The 17,683-nt window shown below is 46.8% G+C and overlaps 1 protein-coding gene across 6 annotated transcripts in view; it reads right to left on the reverse strand.

The window, feature by feature from the left end:
- CUX1 (cut like homeobox 1) overlaps positions 1-17,124 on the reverse strand; it is a 266,427-nt gene extending 249,303 nt beyond the window's left edge. For all 6 annotated transcript variants that reach the window (XM_088177069.1, XM_088177067.1, XM_088177066.1 and 3 more), the window contains exon 1: positions 16,985-17,124. In XM_088177069.1, the coding sequence (XP_088033195.1) occupies positions 16,985-17,047 (63 nt within the window). In that variant the 5' untranslated portion in view covers positions 17,048-17,124. The remainder of the gene's footprint in view (positions 1-16,984) is intronic.
- Positions 17,125-17,683: the final 559 nt, after the last annotated feature.

The following is a 17,683-nucleotide window of genomic DNA, read 5'->3' on the forward strand; positions in this document are numbered from 1 at the left end:
TCTAGCCTAAATTTCAAAGGCAAAAATGCCAAAATATCTTTGAGGATGAAGTTGCTGATGTAAAGAACATTGGCTAACCCCAATAATTTTATTTTCATATTTTAAAAGAGCCCAAAAATAACTATTCAGCACCTTTTCCTCTGCTTGAGATTTTGAGAACAACCCGCCTACCAAAGAGTGTAATTCTCTTAGCACTAAGAATTTTGCATGGGTGGAACTCTTTAGCTAAAAGTGATGATAAATAACACCTCCTCAATCCTGCAATCTCCAGAAACAGTTTACAAGAACTAATACATTAGGTGGATTTGCAATGTTAAACTAGAATTTCCCAACCCTCTGATGTCCAGGGCAGACATCTTCCTCTGAGGATCTTCCTTCCTCTCTACCTTTGCTGCTGTGGCAATGTCTAACTCTGTGAGAAGTTTCTGTGTGGAGAATTAACAGATATAACACATTGCCACTCCTGAAAGCTCATCCATCACCCCTCCAACAGCCTCACAGGACCCTTGCTCTGCTGGGAAGCACAACACCAGCCTTAAGCTGAAGGTACAACCCTCTAATGACAGATTTTTTTTTTCAGCATTCACACAGCACTTAGGTGTTAAATCAGCAAAATTAAGCAGCATTTTTTCAACCTTGTGTACAGTTTATGTACAAATGCTGCTAATTGATAAAAAAACAGTGTACACAGGTTCAAGAACTTGCCTGCACGTTCTTCTTACCTCTAGACCTGCCATACAAAGGCCTACACACTTCCAAAAATGAAATGGGTCACATATGATTTTTTTAACTTATGCATACACTCAGTGCAGAGCACCTTCTGAGGTGTCTAATAAAGGTATCAAAGAACAGCAGAATAATATCCTTGCCCCAATAAAACATATTTGCACTTTGAACTATGCATATTGTTTAACTTCATTCGGAATCCTATTATGAGAAACTTATTTTATGAGTCTGCCAAAAAGCCTGGTTACCAGAAGCATAATCACAGTAAGCAATAAAGGCTGACATGGAGGATATTTCTAGGCAATTACAGCAGGTGTTTTAAAGGCATAAAGCTGCAGAGTTATAAATCTATTTAGAGCCACAAACACAGAGAAAGTAAAAAGCAACCAGAAGGTTCAAACTCGCACAGCAGACAAATAATGTTCCTCTTCCCCTGCAGAATGTAGAGGCTGCAGGAACAAGTTCACAGTGAATTTCAGCAAGTCAGAAGAAAACAATATAAAATGCTGAGGTACAACAATCACTGCAAAATGAATGTAGTGCCTTCAAAGGAGGATGCAGCATACATACATACATATATATATACACATCTATCTATATATATAAAAGATACAAAGCTCAAAAAAACCTTATCACTTAAGGACTGCTAGATCACTTTCAAAATGTTGTTTCTTTTCAAGTCAGTTAAGCAGGGTTGCATGTAATGTCTTCTGTTGCATGAAGAAGATTCAAAAGACAGTCTAATGGAGGGTGTCTACAAAAAGTAAAGTTGTAGATGTGCCAAGTCCCATTCAGACCTTACAAAAACTTGTATATGAGCTGTATCTACAATGCAGAATTAGTGGAGGGAACTCAGGGAGAACTGACTTGCCAACACAACAGGTAACTTTACAGAACGATTGCTGGTTATCAAAGTTGCACAAGCCAAGAGACAACACCAACTATAAATATGACTACCAGCTATTCCACACAACCCCAAGCGTCCTGCCAAGCCCTCCTTCATGTTCTCTCTCACACAGACAAAGGCCTCAAAGCCATGGGACATCTGCCAGGGAAACAAATGAAGTTAAAAAACCAGAAGAACATGAACATGTACTAACCTAAACTTGTGTGTTCTTTCTTCCCAATTCCTCCCCCAACACCTCCCCCTACAAAGACGATGTCTCAGTTTACTGTACTCTTTTCCTTCTCCCAACCAGTCTTAACTCTTGGACCAATGTTTTAAAGTTTCCCTACCTTTGAAAAAATAATGTTCAGTTCTTAAATGTTTTGCCAGATCTGGACCACACCCTGCCCTCTCCCAAAATCTTGGTTGTTTGTCTCCTATTGCACATAATCAATTATAGCCCTTTCAGGTTTGTATTTTGCATGGTGGGAGCTGATCCAGAAAGGAGATTGTGCTTGTGTGAGCTTGTGTGTTTACACAAACACACACACACGTACACACACCTTGACAGAACTGTTTTGTCTCTATAGAACATCAGGGGATTTTCCTGAAGCTGAGTTTTTCACTTGTAAGCAGATAAACACACGATAGAAAAAAGGCAGCTGAAAATTTTACTCTTACCAGGTCACGCAAATCACTTAAAATACGAAAGGAAAGAGCAGAACCCCCATCATTCCATCACCACAAGACCTGGGAATCAATCATAAGCAATAACTACAGAAAAATGCACAGAGACACCCAGCAGACCTCTCCAGTTCCGCTGTACATTTCACTCTCCCCGCTGCTGTTCCCGGATTCGGTGTCAGACACCAAGCCCGACGTTTGACAAAAAAGGGATACGGCAGATTGCCCACCAGCCGCAGCGTGTGCTGCCAAGTGAGAAATACAAGCTTGGAAACAGGCTCGAGATTCCAGCCAGGACAGCAAGGCTCGGAGCATCACACAGTGACATAACTGAGCGTGCTGGGGAGAGGCTGGAGGGGACGTGGGAAGTTATTGCATGAAATAACTCTGCAGTGCATGCAAAGGAGCTGTTTTCAGTACCCAGCAAGAACAACTTCATCATTTAGGATTGCCAAGAAAGAACTGCAGCTTTCTTCTTTCTGATTTTTCTTTTTTAACTAAGTCAAACGGCTAAATCCCTTCACTACTCAAATGTGAATTTTCCAGCATAACTTTCCTGTGGACGTTCTGTACCTAAATTTTCTTTATTAGCTACAGTAAAGTGACAATCAGCTTTCAGAGCACTTGGCAGAACAAGGATCACCCTGGGTCTAGTTCCCAACTTTGGGCTCCTACAACATTGGAAAAGAAAGTTTACATCCTAGAAAAGACAAGAATCATCTTGTTAATTTGTTTGGTACAACAGTGTGAACAGCACATGTAGACAAATACTCAATTTGTCTTCAGACAGTTTTTAGAAGACAGACATTTTATCAGCGGATCTGTTAACACTTTCCTTCAGAAAATATGTTTCGCCTGCCAGCAAACAAACAACAAAATAATGTGTCATATCTGTAAAACGAGGGAGAGAAATAATCAAGATTAGCTTCAAAGTGTTGCAATAAAACAACAATAATCAAAGGCTGGAACACGGAACTCATGTTTCAGCCCTGTGCTCGCTATCTCACATTTGCTCTTTTCCTCTGCAGTACCTGTGGCATTATCACGGTGGCATTACACGGTGATTCTCTCCAGTTCTGCTATTTAACAATAACCAAGGGAACGTGATGCTCACGAGCCCAGCGTGCCGTGGGTTGGAAGGCACTGCAGGAAACCAAGGCACCTCACACAGCCTCTGCTACACCCAGTGATCCCAAAAGGCAAATCAGCTCCACGCTGGCAAAGGCACCCGGAGTGGAGCTGCCTGTTCCAACCCTTCTCAAGCCAAGAAGCACCACTGCAACTGACTTAGCCACTAACTTAAACTACGGGAAAAAAACTGCAAAATTCTCTGTTTAACTTGACATCGTAACTGCTAAGTAAGTTCTCTATGTTGAATTTAGGGGTACAGGAGAAACTTGAACCAGCAAACACTACATGGAAGCACTTTTGAGTGAGGCTTCCAAGATCCTGAAAATATTTTTAGTAAGCTCCATAAATTGTAGTTCTAATTAAGGATTAAATTTGGAGACTAAACGCCTCTTTATTTGAGGGCATGGAGGCTTAAATCTTTTTGTATTAATGCTGAGCTATATCATCTGATATTTTTGCTATGACCAACCTATAAAACCTGTCAACTTCACTCAGTTTACACAGGGCTTTAATTATGTTTAACTAGAATCTGAATGATCTAATTACTTAACATCTTACAGCACAAACTACTGAGGACATCTGGTTGAGCAACTGGCAAAGGAATCAGGGAAATAAAACCACTGTTGTGTTCCCTGCTCAGGACCCCTGCAAACAGCTCTCCCTCCAGACAGCTTCCTTCTTCCATCCCACCTGAAATTTCTGCTGCCTGAAAACAGCTCTGTGGGAACAAATCATCCACCAGCTCAAAGAAAATAGTCGGGTGAAGAAAAACTCTTAGTGCCACGAGCAGGATGATGGGACTTTGAAGGAATTTTTTCATTTTGCTTTGTTCATCATTGGGTGAAAATCCAGATCATGCTCTTGGCCTCTCTGGGGCTCCTTCTCCCACCACTGCCCAGGAATTGGGACATGGAGCATCACCCCAAGCACAAGAGCACTAGAACTGGTGTCAGCTCACCTACACCAGTGCCAGCAGGAAGCTCTCACACCTGCAAGCCTTGAAGATTTTAAAGTTTTTAACCTTTAAGGGAGCAGATCTTAGTAAAACCAGGCAAAACTCCAGTGGGGGAACTATAAAGTCACACAGAGAGCCCTGGGAATAAGCAGCAATATGAACTGAGGATCCTTTTGGCCACGAACACTTAAATGATTTCCATAATGTCAGCCTTGGTCAGAGTCTTTCTCTTGGCCTGGCTCCCTGCCAGGGTGATATCACACTTCATACCTGGGGACTGTTCAAAGAGAAGGGTGCCCAAAACACAGGAAGCTGCTGTCATGACCCATATTGAGCAGACAAGCTCCCACTTTAATCTCTTTGCCTTGAAACCGCAGCACACTCACCCAACACATTAACCTGACGTGGTCAAAGAAGAAATAAAACCTGAAAGTTCTGGTTAAAAACCCAGTTAAAGCTGCTGTTTTCTGTCTTTACTTTTCCTTAATGAACAGATGGAAACCAGCAATAACCATCTGGGTAAAGCAGCAATAGCTGTAAAGCACAATAATTCCACAAAAATACACTAACAAGGTCACTTAAGTGTTTCTCTAATTGTCTCTTGCCCGTGACCTTTTTCAAAGATCTCAGATGAAAAAACAAAACAACTTAAAAAAAAATCCTTTGGCATCTGAGAGCGTCACAATTTGGTTCTGTATCCTGGGGAAATTCCAGTTGGGGAACAACATTTCTGCCTTCCCAGATTTCCCCCTGCTTGCCCCTGACCTCCCAGGAAGAACATCCAGCTTTCCATGCTCCACGACAAAATTGATTATCCCTGAATGAGCAGTAAAACTAAACCATTCCTGTACATGCAATGCAGCAAATGTTTTGGAATCCTTCAAGATCAAAGCCACTCTATTAATAAACTTATATTTTTATATTCCTTGCAGCTGAAAAAATCCAATTAAAACATTACAGTGACCTTTTAGCAGAGAACGACTGTCCTGTGAGGACAGGATCAGAGGACACCCAAAGCAAGGTTCCAGCAAAAATGGGATAGACAGGGAAAGAAACTCTTGCAGTTGTTTTACTTCAGTCACTGGGGTGGTAAAGGGTGGCCTAATTCAATAGGAAGATCTGAGAGGCTTTTATTAGGTCTCCCAAGTAGTGTAACTGACAGTTAAACAAACAAAGTGTCAGGCCTTAAGTCAGCATTTAGAAAGTAAATTTATAATGAAGAGCTGACAATCAAGACACTGTACAAAGGGGCTGCTGCCAACCAACAACTTTAAAAAAAAAAAAACACAAAAAAAAAAGCAACTAGATATGGAACGAATATTTCTTACCACTGAAATTAACTTCACAACTGGTTGGTAAAATGATTACAGCAAATAAATAGGGCACAAAACACTATGAAGTGTGACTGCAGTTTGCCATGACATCCCTGGAAGCAAGGCAAGAGCTCTGGATCCCAGCCCAGCAGCAGTGGCTGTGCTCTCCCACACCAGCCATTCATTCCAATGGCTCAGCAGCTGCCATCTCACCCACCACAAGCACAAAACCAAACTGCCCCCAAAAAATGAAAACTAACACACAGAGCCATCATCTCCTGGTTATCAGGACCTTTCACACTGGCAGAATAAAGCCTCTAACCCCAAATCCTGGCATCACCTTTCACCAGCAGGGATCCTGCCAGGTACCAGGAGTGCAAAGCCAGGACCTGGAGGGAGACACGACAACCTTTGGCACACAGGCAGCAGCCAAGCACAGAAAACACCTTTCCATCCCCAGCAGACTGTGCTGCATGGCCAAGCACAGTGCTGCAGTCCCAAAGTCGCTTTTCAGCCCTTGCAGCAAAGTTAATTTTTAAGAAGATGGCACGTACAACAGCTCTGGGGCACAGTGACCACTTTCTAAGATCCTGAAATCAATCTGAACTATTAAATTCTTCTTCTAATCCTAGTTAAAGTAGGTTTTCACAGTTCCAATTTTAGACTTCAAGTTCTATTTACAGGACAGAAAATCCCAGATAGTGACACTAATCAAGTTTTACTTAGCTTGGCATATTAAAGAACTAACTATTCTCAGGATATGCCAGAACATCTCAGATGCTAACAGATTTTAATTTATCATCTAAACCAAGCTGATCACAGCACAGTGTGTGATGTTTTAATAATTTGTGCTGTATTTAACACATCACTCCCAGAAAAAATCCCACACAGTTCTGGTCTCACTAGCTGATGGCCTGGAGCACAGCAAAGGCTTCGCAAAGAGAAAAAAATGTGTATCACAAGTTGTACAGAAGAATTCAGCTTTTAAAATAAAACTTTCCAGCCGTGGGACTGACCAAAACTCTGCCTGCACTTAAAAGAAAATGTGAAACCACCTCCTCCTCATGAGCATGGAAACAGCAAACCAAGTTTTGGAATTAAAACTGACAGTTTAATTTGATTCAAATCCTGACCTAAACTAAGGAATTAATCCTCAGTCCTGCAGGGGTGAAGGACTGTCAGTAACACAGATGGTACCCAGAGTCTCGCAAGACCAGGAAAGTACAAAAATAAAATTCTTACAAAGTACAGAATAAATTCCTATAGAACAATTCTTCCCTCCTTACTGTCTGCTTCATCCTGGGCAGCAAGAGCACAGCACACCCTGAGCTCACCCCTACACAGCCACAAGTATCCACTCACTTTTGGAAAGAAGGGAAAAGAGATATTCTGAGTTTCAAGTGGTAATTAGGAGTATAAAGTACATTTGCCTAAGAAAAGAGACAAATGTGTTGTGAACAGAGGCAGAGAGATGAGCTGAGGACACAATATTAGCAAGCTGCCCTTTTCCAGCATCCCAAGAATTTCGAAAGCAACACTCCATGCCAAAGAAAATGTGCAGAAACCTATAAGCAAAAGAAAACTAGAGCTCCTGAAAGAGGCAGGGCAGAGCTGGAAGAGGGGAAGGGAGGAAAAACCAGAGCACTCAACTGTATTTTTTAAATTCATGAAACACTTGCACTCACCTAAAAGAAACTAAGGTTACAATTGTGTAAACAACTCAGCACAGAAGTCTCTCCACAGAAAATCAATTGCAAGACTACTGGCTCCTTGTTTTTAAATGTTTAATATCATCCCATCCCCACAATTAATATTAGAAAAGCAACTATGCTCATACCAGACATACCAAACCAAAGCTGAGTTCTATCAATATTAACACACAGAGATCTGCAACAGAAAAACAGATATGTAGTTCACTGACAAAATTAACATTCTCGTGTTTCAGATCCCACACAAAGGGTACATTTTATTTATGGATGAAAATGAAGCAAACATCTTTAAGTGACAACATGATACAAATTTACTTTGACGTGAACATGCAATAAAACGTGTAAACACCCAATAAAAATAAAATGAAAAATAATTACAGACAAGACACAAGTATAAATTTTATTGAGCTACTGTGACAACATTCGTGTGTCACATCAATGAAATAACAAGAAAATGAATGGATTAGAAACATGAGATAAAGGCAAAGACAAGAGGACTTAGGACCTAGCCCTGGACTAGGATGGAGAGATTCATCTTTGCTCACAACTTAACCCTGGGCTGGGCTAGATAGGGCAGCTCCTTCAGCCAAGCTCAGCCAGAAACTCTGACTACACATGTGCTAAAAATTCAGCAGATGCAGCAATGCTCACTGGGTGTTGTGCTAAACAGGGATAAAGTTTATCCACCTTTGCCAAGCTCAGGCAGCCCCAGCGTGGGGCAGGACAGGAGCAGGAGATGGAGATTCCTGATGGCACAGGCAGCACAGATAAAGCAAAGCTCCAACCCCACTGACAGCTCAAGCAGGCTGCTGACACACTACAAAGCCTGGGTAATTTGGATAAAAGAGAGAAGTTGATGTAAGGAAAAGTTTCAAGCTACCCCATGCTATGTCTTTGGTGAATAATGAATTTCAGCCTTCAGGTACAGGTCCAGCACTTCAGATCAGAAGTGCTCTGCACATCCCCTCTCTCTCTCCTGTCTTTGGCCATCCAGGGGGCTCAAAGGCTCCCAGTTACTGTCCTTAAAACCACCAGAGCGTGGCTGGGGATGGAAGATCCTCCTTGCCCCTGGCTGGCAGAGCCTGGCCTGGCCTGCTGGAACAGGGAGCTGTTTCAAACCTTGGGCTGAAGCTTGAAATGTTGCAACCACAAACTGCTGAATTTTTAATTCAACATACATCTCGCTGGCTGCCTATAATGTAAATTTTAAACAGCCTTCAATATACTGAGAAATCTGAAGGGAAACTTGATAAATTGTACATTACACCAAATAACAGGGAGGTATGTTTTAAAGTAAGTGTGTCTATGTATGAGTAACTCTAGAATATAACTTTATAACCAAGGGCAAGAAACATTTTTTCCAGTGATTTAGTACCAATCATTCTCAATATTCTTTTAAGACAACTAACAACTCAGTTCTTATTTCACATTCATTTCTGTAGAAATTGTTTTCAGCAACAGCCTGAAAATCACCTACAAATCAGCACGTTCTCTGACTGAACCATTTAAAATATCGAGAACAAAGGTGCAGAAAATGAACCCACTGAGTCTTGTTTATCCACAAGAGAGAATTAAGTAGCAGCAAAACCCAACAGTAACTGCTAACTCACAATCTTGTATCTCAAAGAGGGGCTGGGAGCACTATCAGTGTTTCCCAGATGGAGAAGCAAACCAGTGGAGGCAAGGGACACGTTCAGGGGCTGGAGGCAGGAATGGGGATGGGGCAGCTCCTGACAGTGACACTGCAGCTCCCAACTCACTTGAGAGTCACTGCCAGCTCCTGACTGTGCTCACACTGGATCTGGGCGTCAGCACCAGTGGGTGTTCACATACAGACATTTATTATGGGCTGATACACGACAGGTTCAGCTCACCCTTGGTAAGGGAAGTCTTTCGTTTTCTTCAGAATATTGGTTCAGCAACACCATGAAACCACAACCGCCTAGCAGAGATACCAGCAAGAGCAGAAGGAACAAGACTTAACCCATCAAACTTTCACTGCATCTCATCATCTGCAATACTCCCTTTTGGCTTTGCAGTTCTGTTTCTACAGGAATAAGCCAGGGCATTTCTACTCTAAACATACAAGCTTTTGCCATCTAAGATAGACTATATATATATATATTTATATATAGTCTGAGTTTAGTTTTTTAAAAAGGGGGAAAAAAGTCAGAAGCTATGAAATTCCCTGGGTTTTTTGCCCCCTCCTTTATTTTTCACTTAAGAACAATGAGAATGCTTTCCTGTTCATAATACCTGAAAATACCATGCAGATGGACAAAAAACACAAACCCTGATTGTCACAGGGCAACACCAAAACCTGCCAGTGCACTCTGAAGTCACACCATCACCTCTCTATCTCATGGACACATTTTTTCCCAGGATGTTCCCACAAGGACAGCGTGGAGGCAAACCCAAGGTGATCCTTTCATAAGGTGAGCAAGTGCAGGTGAGGTGGATTTGGAGGCAACACTACAGCCAGGCATGTGTTGGGAGACCCACCTCAGTGCCCTGTGCACTGCTCAATATTTATATCAAGGCTCAGCCTAACTGCAAGAAGTTTCACTTCCAAGTCCTGGGTTTATGCTCACTCCTTACCTCCTTCCTTTCTTCACCACTTCCCTCTATCCCCTCCACTCCTTTTAGCAGTGTCACTTCCCCCACAGCACTTGTTTATTATTTATACTTCCCTCTAACATTGCTGCCCTCAGCTTGTCACACGTGAGCCACAGACAGAAGCCAACGTTTCTCAGCAAGGAAAATCCTCTGCAGTGTGTCAGAACTGATCCTGCACACACCCTCCCCAAGCCCATAAAAGCAATCCCACGGTGACGTGACAGAGCAGCAGCACTGGACCATCCCACCTCCACAGCTCCACGATGTGATAAAATGTTTGCAGGAATCAGACCAGGGTTTGGTCTCACCTCAATACTCATGTGCAGTGCACACCTGGGCTCACCTGTACAAAATCACTGCATTCAGCAAGAGGAATGGTCATTGTTCCTATGGAATTTGTGCAGCCATTTACCCATATTTTAGCCTAAATGTTCGTATCATTCACAGAAAGCTTGTGCTGGCACTCCAGATGCTGCAGTCTCCAGGCTTGCTCATTCACTGAGGTACATTTCCACACAAAAGAGCAGAACCACAGGATCTGCTCAGCTCTGATGTATGAACTCCTCTGAAAAGCCTCCGAGACAGCCATGGCCTACATCCGAACGTGCCTCAAAGTGCTCACAACCAGAGACACAAAGATGGGGGGGAATTCAAAGCATCTAAACACAGCAGCTTAAAATACTTCTGTGCATCTGCTTTTGAGCCTTTCAAAAATGAGTAATCTTCACCTCTGCCTTCCCAGAGCAGGTCACTGGGGTCCATGAGCAGGAGGAGGATGAGCACCACCCCAGCGCCCTCCCTGCTCCCCAGGAAAAGCAGCACAGCTCCAGCCCCCCCAGAAACTTCCTTATTACCCCAACTGCTGACAAAGGAATCGAATTATTGCAAGGCAAGGGGGCAAGTGAATTGCCAGGGAGGCAAAAAGCTGATAGACATGAGTGTGACAGGCTCCAGCTTCAAACCCCTGCCTGCTCTAACACACACAGGAGCTCTCAGGCACCTCCCAGCTTTAGCACCTTCGTACCAAAAATTACCTTTATTAAGGGTAAATGTTTAACTCTGCTAAGTCACAGGAGGGACCAAGTAACAGTGCAGTAAGAACGGCAGTGTCTTGCTAGAGACAGAACAGAAGCACAGCCAGGGTACAGTGGTGAATCTATTGCAAATTCCTTGCTGCCTAGTGCTTTCCTGGAAATCTACAGCAGTGGAGACCTTTGTTATATCCAACAACCTACACCCAACTGTGTTTAATCTTTTATAAAAACATAACATCCAACAATCTGTCTGCATTCCACGTTCTTCACAATCCAACCAGTACAATAGCCTGTATTTTCTTCACTATAACTGCCAATAAAGGCAGAAATCACTGATTCCCCTTGTCAAACCAGAGACAACAAAAACAAGTTGAGAACATATGTCACAAAATGAGTAGGATTTATCTTATGTTCACTAATTTAAGGACACTATTTCTGACTGTGAGGTCCAAGTTTCTCCCATATTTCCTGGTACATTCAACTCCATGTGTGAGCACTCCAGTACAAGTCTCTTCACCCAATACTCCTTGTCTTCTGCAAACAAACTCATTTCAGCTTTCCCCCTCTCATCCTCACCCCTTTCTCCCCACTCCCCCATTTCAGCATAGTGGACCATTGTCACTATATTCCCAATTCAGAAAACATTGTATTTTCAAGGCCTTCCCACAAAGGATATGGGAAAGAACCAAGCACACATGCAGGAAAAATCTGGATACAAAAGATGGGAACTTACCACCCTGCTTACATACAAAGACTACAAGCCAGTGCCCACTGCCTGCTTGGTGCCTTAAAAAATACCAGTCATTCACATAAGTGTCTGTTCTCTACCAATAAATAAACTGCCTTTATTCTCAGCCTCAATGTGATCAAATTGAAAGTCTGGATTATGCATTTTTCTACTTTCCACTTTTTGCATTACAAATCAGCTTGCAAATAAAGAATAACTGTTCACTGGAATTTTAGACTGCGTGTAATTTCTTCTCTAGCAAATGTTTCACCCATTACTTATTTGGTATTGTTATACACAGCCAACCAGGGCGATATTTTTTCAGAAAACTCCCAACCATTACCATATCCCAAATCCTCCCTACTGCACTGCTCAATACATCATCCAATTAACCACAAACTTGGCATTAGAGCAGAGTGACCGAAGCACACACTGACTCTGCCACATTTCTGATGGGCATAATTTCATTGCAGGAACATAACAAGGGATAGAAGAGCTCTCAGATTTATTCCCAAGGAACAGGACTCAAGGAATCCTATGAAAGACAAGTTTCTGTGCCAGAAGTACATCAAGGGCCTTTCTTCTGGTATGTCACGTGTGGAGGGTGTCCAGAGACATCACCCTGACCACCAGAAGCTGCCAAAGGTTTCCAGCTGCAGGGGAGCAGTGATTGCTCTCAGAATATCTTGGCAGCAGTGCCCTGGCTTTGCCATCCCTCCCTTCTCTGTACTGCATCTTCCTGCAGGAACACCTAGCTGCTTTCACCACACCTCTCCCAGCAGGTGAGGGGAGCAGAAATGTGGGTACAGCAGCTGGAGACTTCTCCACGTGCACATTCAGCTACCACTATAAACAGAAAAACACTGACTACTTTTAGGACAGGAATAATTCTACAAAGACCTGCACAGATACGCAAAATTAAACCCTCAGACCTGATCACTAATTCCACTTCTGATGAAGCACACCAACTCCTTCAGACATCAGCTTGTGCTCTGTACCATCAGACCCAACTAAAAGATGCCAACAACTCCACCTGTTTCTAATTCAGTAGCAGAAGTATTTCAGTATTTTAAAGCTATTCATTACAACTTAGTTTTTCCAGATTTTGTTGCAGATTTTATAAGATCAATGGTTTACCTTAAACAATTAGTCACAGCCTGCACAGAACTAATACTCCATCCTTTAATCACATATGATGCAATACCAGGATGAGATTTAAAAAAATAAACACATTAGCAAGATTTGCCTTTAGATTTTCACTCCCTAGCTTGATGGTAATGAGTTCTGCCGTTCTGCTCAAAAGCAATACGAAACTGTACTTTTTACCAGAATGTGAGCCTGTCCTAAAAAGCTACAATGACATTTTGAGAACTTGTGCTTATTGTCAAAATGACTACAGATAGTTTAAGTTTTCAAAGGGTATTAACTTCTTCCATTCGTCCTCAGATGCAGAACTCAGAGCTGTGGCTCAAGCTAGACTTACTCCCGCTGGTCAGAGAGACCAGCTGCCTGCTCTGATATTGATATATACACACATATTCAGAAATATTAAGCAAACTGTCAAGGAGAGCTGCATGCTATGCCCATGGGAACACGATGCTCCTTCTCCTGTTCTCCAGCAAAAGGTTGTTTTTAGAGTGAAGGTGATGGTGACACCAAAACCACAAACAAACTGGGACCGTGGAACAGCAGGTTACCTTCACGCTGCTGAACTGATTCCGATCACACAGCTGCTTGCGAACGGGACGTGCAGCTTTAACTCGAGGGCAGCAGCATTTCTCCAGTGATTTCATCTGCATTTACTGCCATGGCACTTGCTGTTTGCAAGGGTCTGTTTTCTCTGAGCACTGCAACTCCCTCCCCCTCAAACACGGGGCCATCTACCACCACATGGCAAACTGAAGCAGCAATGCCAATTCCACAGTTTCTTTAGGAATCATGCCCGCCTTTGCTATAGAAAAGGGTTAATGCTCAGCTGCGTGCCTCGCAGGTACAGTCTCCAGTGAAGAGCCCCGTTTGATACCTGTAGGAAGCTGCCATTTTTGCATCTCGTATTCCATTTGTGAACAGACCTTTTTGTTCTTTAATCCAAGTTCTGAATTATTTAATCCCGTCTCCAACACTAGAAACATCTTTCCCTATAAACAAGGGGTTATTTAGCGAAAGGAAATAAATAATTTAAAAAGTCAGACCCTGAAGTGTTCCTGGCTCTGTTTTTAATTAATATGGGTACAATCTGGAGAAACCTGCTGTTTAATATTACAAGGCAGGTCGAAGCTCATCAACAGTTAAACGTCTCCTTCTAACAGAAGGTGGAAGAGGAAGTTGGGAGCAGCTGGGTACGCGGCGCTCGCTGCCAGCGATCCGGGACTGCCCAGTCCCAGCTCCTCACAACTTTCTCATGCACACAGAGCTTCAAAGCCCTCACACCCTGAGCTACACGAGCTGGAGCTCACAGGGTTCAGGTGGAATTGTGTTAAGCATAAATTCTCCAGGCTTCCGTGCTGGAACAGAGCGTACGCGGAAGTATTTTTATTTTCTACGATTCCACGCTCGTAATACGTCAGTGCGAGTGAAGGACAGGGACGGAGGGAGGCATGGACAGTTCTGTGGCACTGAACTTCATCCCCAGGAATGATCGTTTTTATAGCACATTGCTTCATCCGCAAGTGGGAGTAAATATTACACTACCTCTTGGTGCAGATGGGTGGGTAAAAAAAAAAAAAAGAAAAAGCTAATTTGAAACAAATTAACTATTCTGCATACGGAGGAAGAAGGTGCTCCCTCCCTCCTCGGTCACTCCAGGGCTCTCTGTATGTAAAGTTAGCAAACTCCGTGCTGCTCACAGCCCGCCTGGTGAACCTGCCAACAGGTGAACAGCCTCAATCCGCAGCGCGGATAAATAACCACCAGTCCTCAAAAGCGGGTAATGAATATTGTTCAAACAACTCTAAGCTGGCGTTACCAGAATGCTTCAAAGGAGAAGCTACAAGCTGTTCAAGTCAGACTGTCACATTTAGTCTGCAAAAACGAGATTAAGGTTTGTACAGTGATACTCCACAACAGGTTTTACAGTATGCACAGAAATTAAATTATGATAAAAGTGAGCTATTTTTTACTAAAAACAGAATAGAACAATCTATCAAAATGCCATTTGGCTGTGTTCATTACATTTTAGAATTTCATTTACATGATAGATACTTTAGCATAATACGTTTTAATCAATAAGCATTTCTGAAGGCTTTATTTTCATAGGCAATATTTAGACTTGTTCACCGTTAAATGTAACGCCGCGGCAGCGACGTTCGGAGCGTTTATTTTCCTATGCTAAGCAAGTACAGCCACACGTACACAGAGGCAAAAGCAAAAGTCCACAATTAGAGATGTCAGACCTTGTTTAACTACATCTTAATTTAATCCGTTTTATTTTATACATTTCTACATCTGGATCTCATTTTCTGTATTCCTGTAGGTATTCCGGGTCACTATTAAGAACCCTTTCAAGTTAGCAAAGTTCAGCCAAGTCTACCTTAATCCAAAACCTTTAAAAGAAACAATAAAACGCGAAAGGGGGTGGAAGGCGACAGAGAAACCTAAAACAAAACGCTACTTTACCCCACCTCCTAATGCACCTGAAAGTCGGAAGGGACCAGGCTCCCAGCACAGATCCCACGCAGCACCTCCCGTTGCGGGGGCTGCTGGGGTGGGAGTCTGAGCATCGCTCCCGCAAGCCCGGCCGAGGGGAAGGGAGGGCGGCAGGACCCCCGGCAGCATCCCCTCACCTGCAGCGGGAATGCGGCTCTGCCCAGCATCAGCGCACCATCCCTCCGCCTGCCGCAGCCTCCGGCCCGCTCCAACGCCGCCTCCGCGGGGGCCAGGGTGGGCAGCCGCCGGCTTTCGAGCCAATTTATTTAAACGGGAGGCAGCGGCGGGTTTGGAGAGGCAGGGCAGCGCCTTCCTGCGCCAATCAACTGGGAGACACGCGTGTTGCAATCCCATTCACGGCGGGAGCAGCACCGGTACACAGCGTCTGACAACCCCCCCCGGCCCGCCCCGGCCTTATCTGTAGCCCGGCAACTCAATTAAACCCTGGGGCCGCGGGTCCCCCCGGGGACGCTCCCCCGGGGCACGGGGAGGGAGGCCGCTCTGCGAGGACTTTCCCTCGCAGGAAACGGCACTTCTGGGCTCTCCCGAGCCAGCACAGTAAAGCATCAATATTCCGCTCGCCTGTCAGATCCTGGACAGCAGGAGAGGCTGGAGAGCCCGTGAATTATGTAACGTGCCCTCCCGCCGCCGCGGGGGAGATGCGCTGCGATGCCCCCCCCCCCCCCCCACCTCCCGCCGGCCGGGACGGCCCCGCGCCCTCCCCGCGCCCGGCGCCGCCGCTGCCCTCCCGTGCCCCCCTCTCCGCGCACCGGGCGCTCGCCCCTTCCCACCCCGCGGGACCCTCCGCCGCTCCCTCGCTGCCGGCGGGTCTCCCCGCGTCCCCTCCCCTCGCGGCCCGGCGCCGTGCCCGCGGCGGTCGCAGGGCGGCGGCCGGAGCCCCGCGCCCGGCGGAGCGGAGCAGAGCGGAGCGGAGCGGAGCGAGGGCCGGCACCCCGCGGCGGCGACGGGGAGCGCCCGCCCGCCCGGCCGGCACCACAGCGCCCCCAGCCCCCGCCGCTCCGCGCCTGCACCGCCAGCCCGCCCGGCGCCCCCACACAAAGTCCCAGCACTCGGTAAACTTTCCCCGGCTCCCGGCGGAGGAAAAGCGGCGGGGACGCGGCGGCGGGAAGGGGGCAGGCGGCGGGGAGGGAGAGGGAGGAGGCGGGCGGGGGATGAGCGGCGGCCGCCGGGAGTCCCGCCGCGCCCGCCGCCCCGCACGGCCCCGCCGCCGGGGGGGAGCGCGGAGCGGGGAAAGAGCAGCCCGGGACGGAGCGGGCGAAGCGGCGGCAGCCCCGGCAGCGGCGGCTCCGGCGCCATCTTGGGCTGATCGATGAATTGAACAAAGAGGATCAATTTCCGATGGGGCCGGTGATCGATGGCGGGGGGGGCGGAGGGAGCGGAGCGCCGCGGCCGGGCGGAGCGGGGGGTTCCCTTTAGGCGGCGCGGGCCGGCAGCGGGAGGAGGAGGGGGAGGCCGGGCCCGAGGGAAGGCGGAGAAGGGAGGGAGGGGGGGGTCCGGCGGCGCGGCCCGGCCGGTGCGGCGAGCGGGAGAGCCTGACCTGCAGCTGCTGTAAATCAAAGCGCTTCCAATATTGAAACATCGATCCCACATTGGCCGCCATCTTGAGACATATTGAGACAGAGTGAGCGGCTGATAGAGAGAGAGGGGCTGGAGTTCAGGAGCCGGGAGGGAGGGGGAGGGAGGGAGGGAGGGAGGGAGAGAGGGAGGGAGCCGGCGGGAGGGGGGAGGAGGGGCGGGGGGGCAAGGGGGAGGGAGGCGGGCAGGGAGCGCCCAAATCCCGGCCTGGAGCCCGCCCGGAACACGGACTCAGCCCGCGCGCTCCCGTGGGGTGGGGGGGGGGGTCAGGGGCGGCGCGCCCGCGCGCTCACGGCGACCCCGCACCCCCGGCCCGCGCCCGCGGGGACGCGCACCGGGAGGGGACGCGGGACACGCCGGGGGACGCGGGGCCGCGCCGTGCGGGGGGATGCGGGGACAGGCGCGCGGGGCGGGGGAACGCGGGGACAGCGGTGCGGGGGGATACGGCACCGGCGGGATGCGGGCAGCGCCGCGGGGATGCCGGGCCGGCGGGATGCGGGGCGGTGCGGGAGGGGTGCGGGTTCATGGCAGCGCATCGCCCGGCAAATGGTGCCCGGAGCGGCGGCGGCGGCGGAGGGGGGGGGGGGGGGGGGGGTGGCAGCCCGCTCGGGGCTAAAATTAGCCAAGTGCAGAGAGTTTAGGGGAAACAACAATGAAAAAG

The sequence above is a fragment of the Sturnus vulgaris genome, chromosome 21 (genome assembly GCF_052056855.1).
Source record: "Sturnus vulgaris isolate bStuVul1 chromosome 21, bStuVul1.hap1, whole genome shotgun sequence".
In the NCBI taxonomy this organism is placed as follows: Eukaryota; Metazoa; Chordata; class Aves; order Passeriformes; family Sturnidae; genus Sturnus; species Sturnus vulgaris.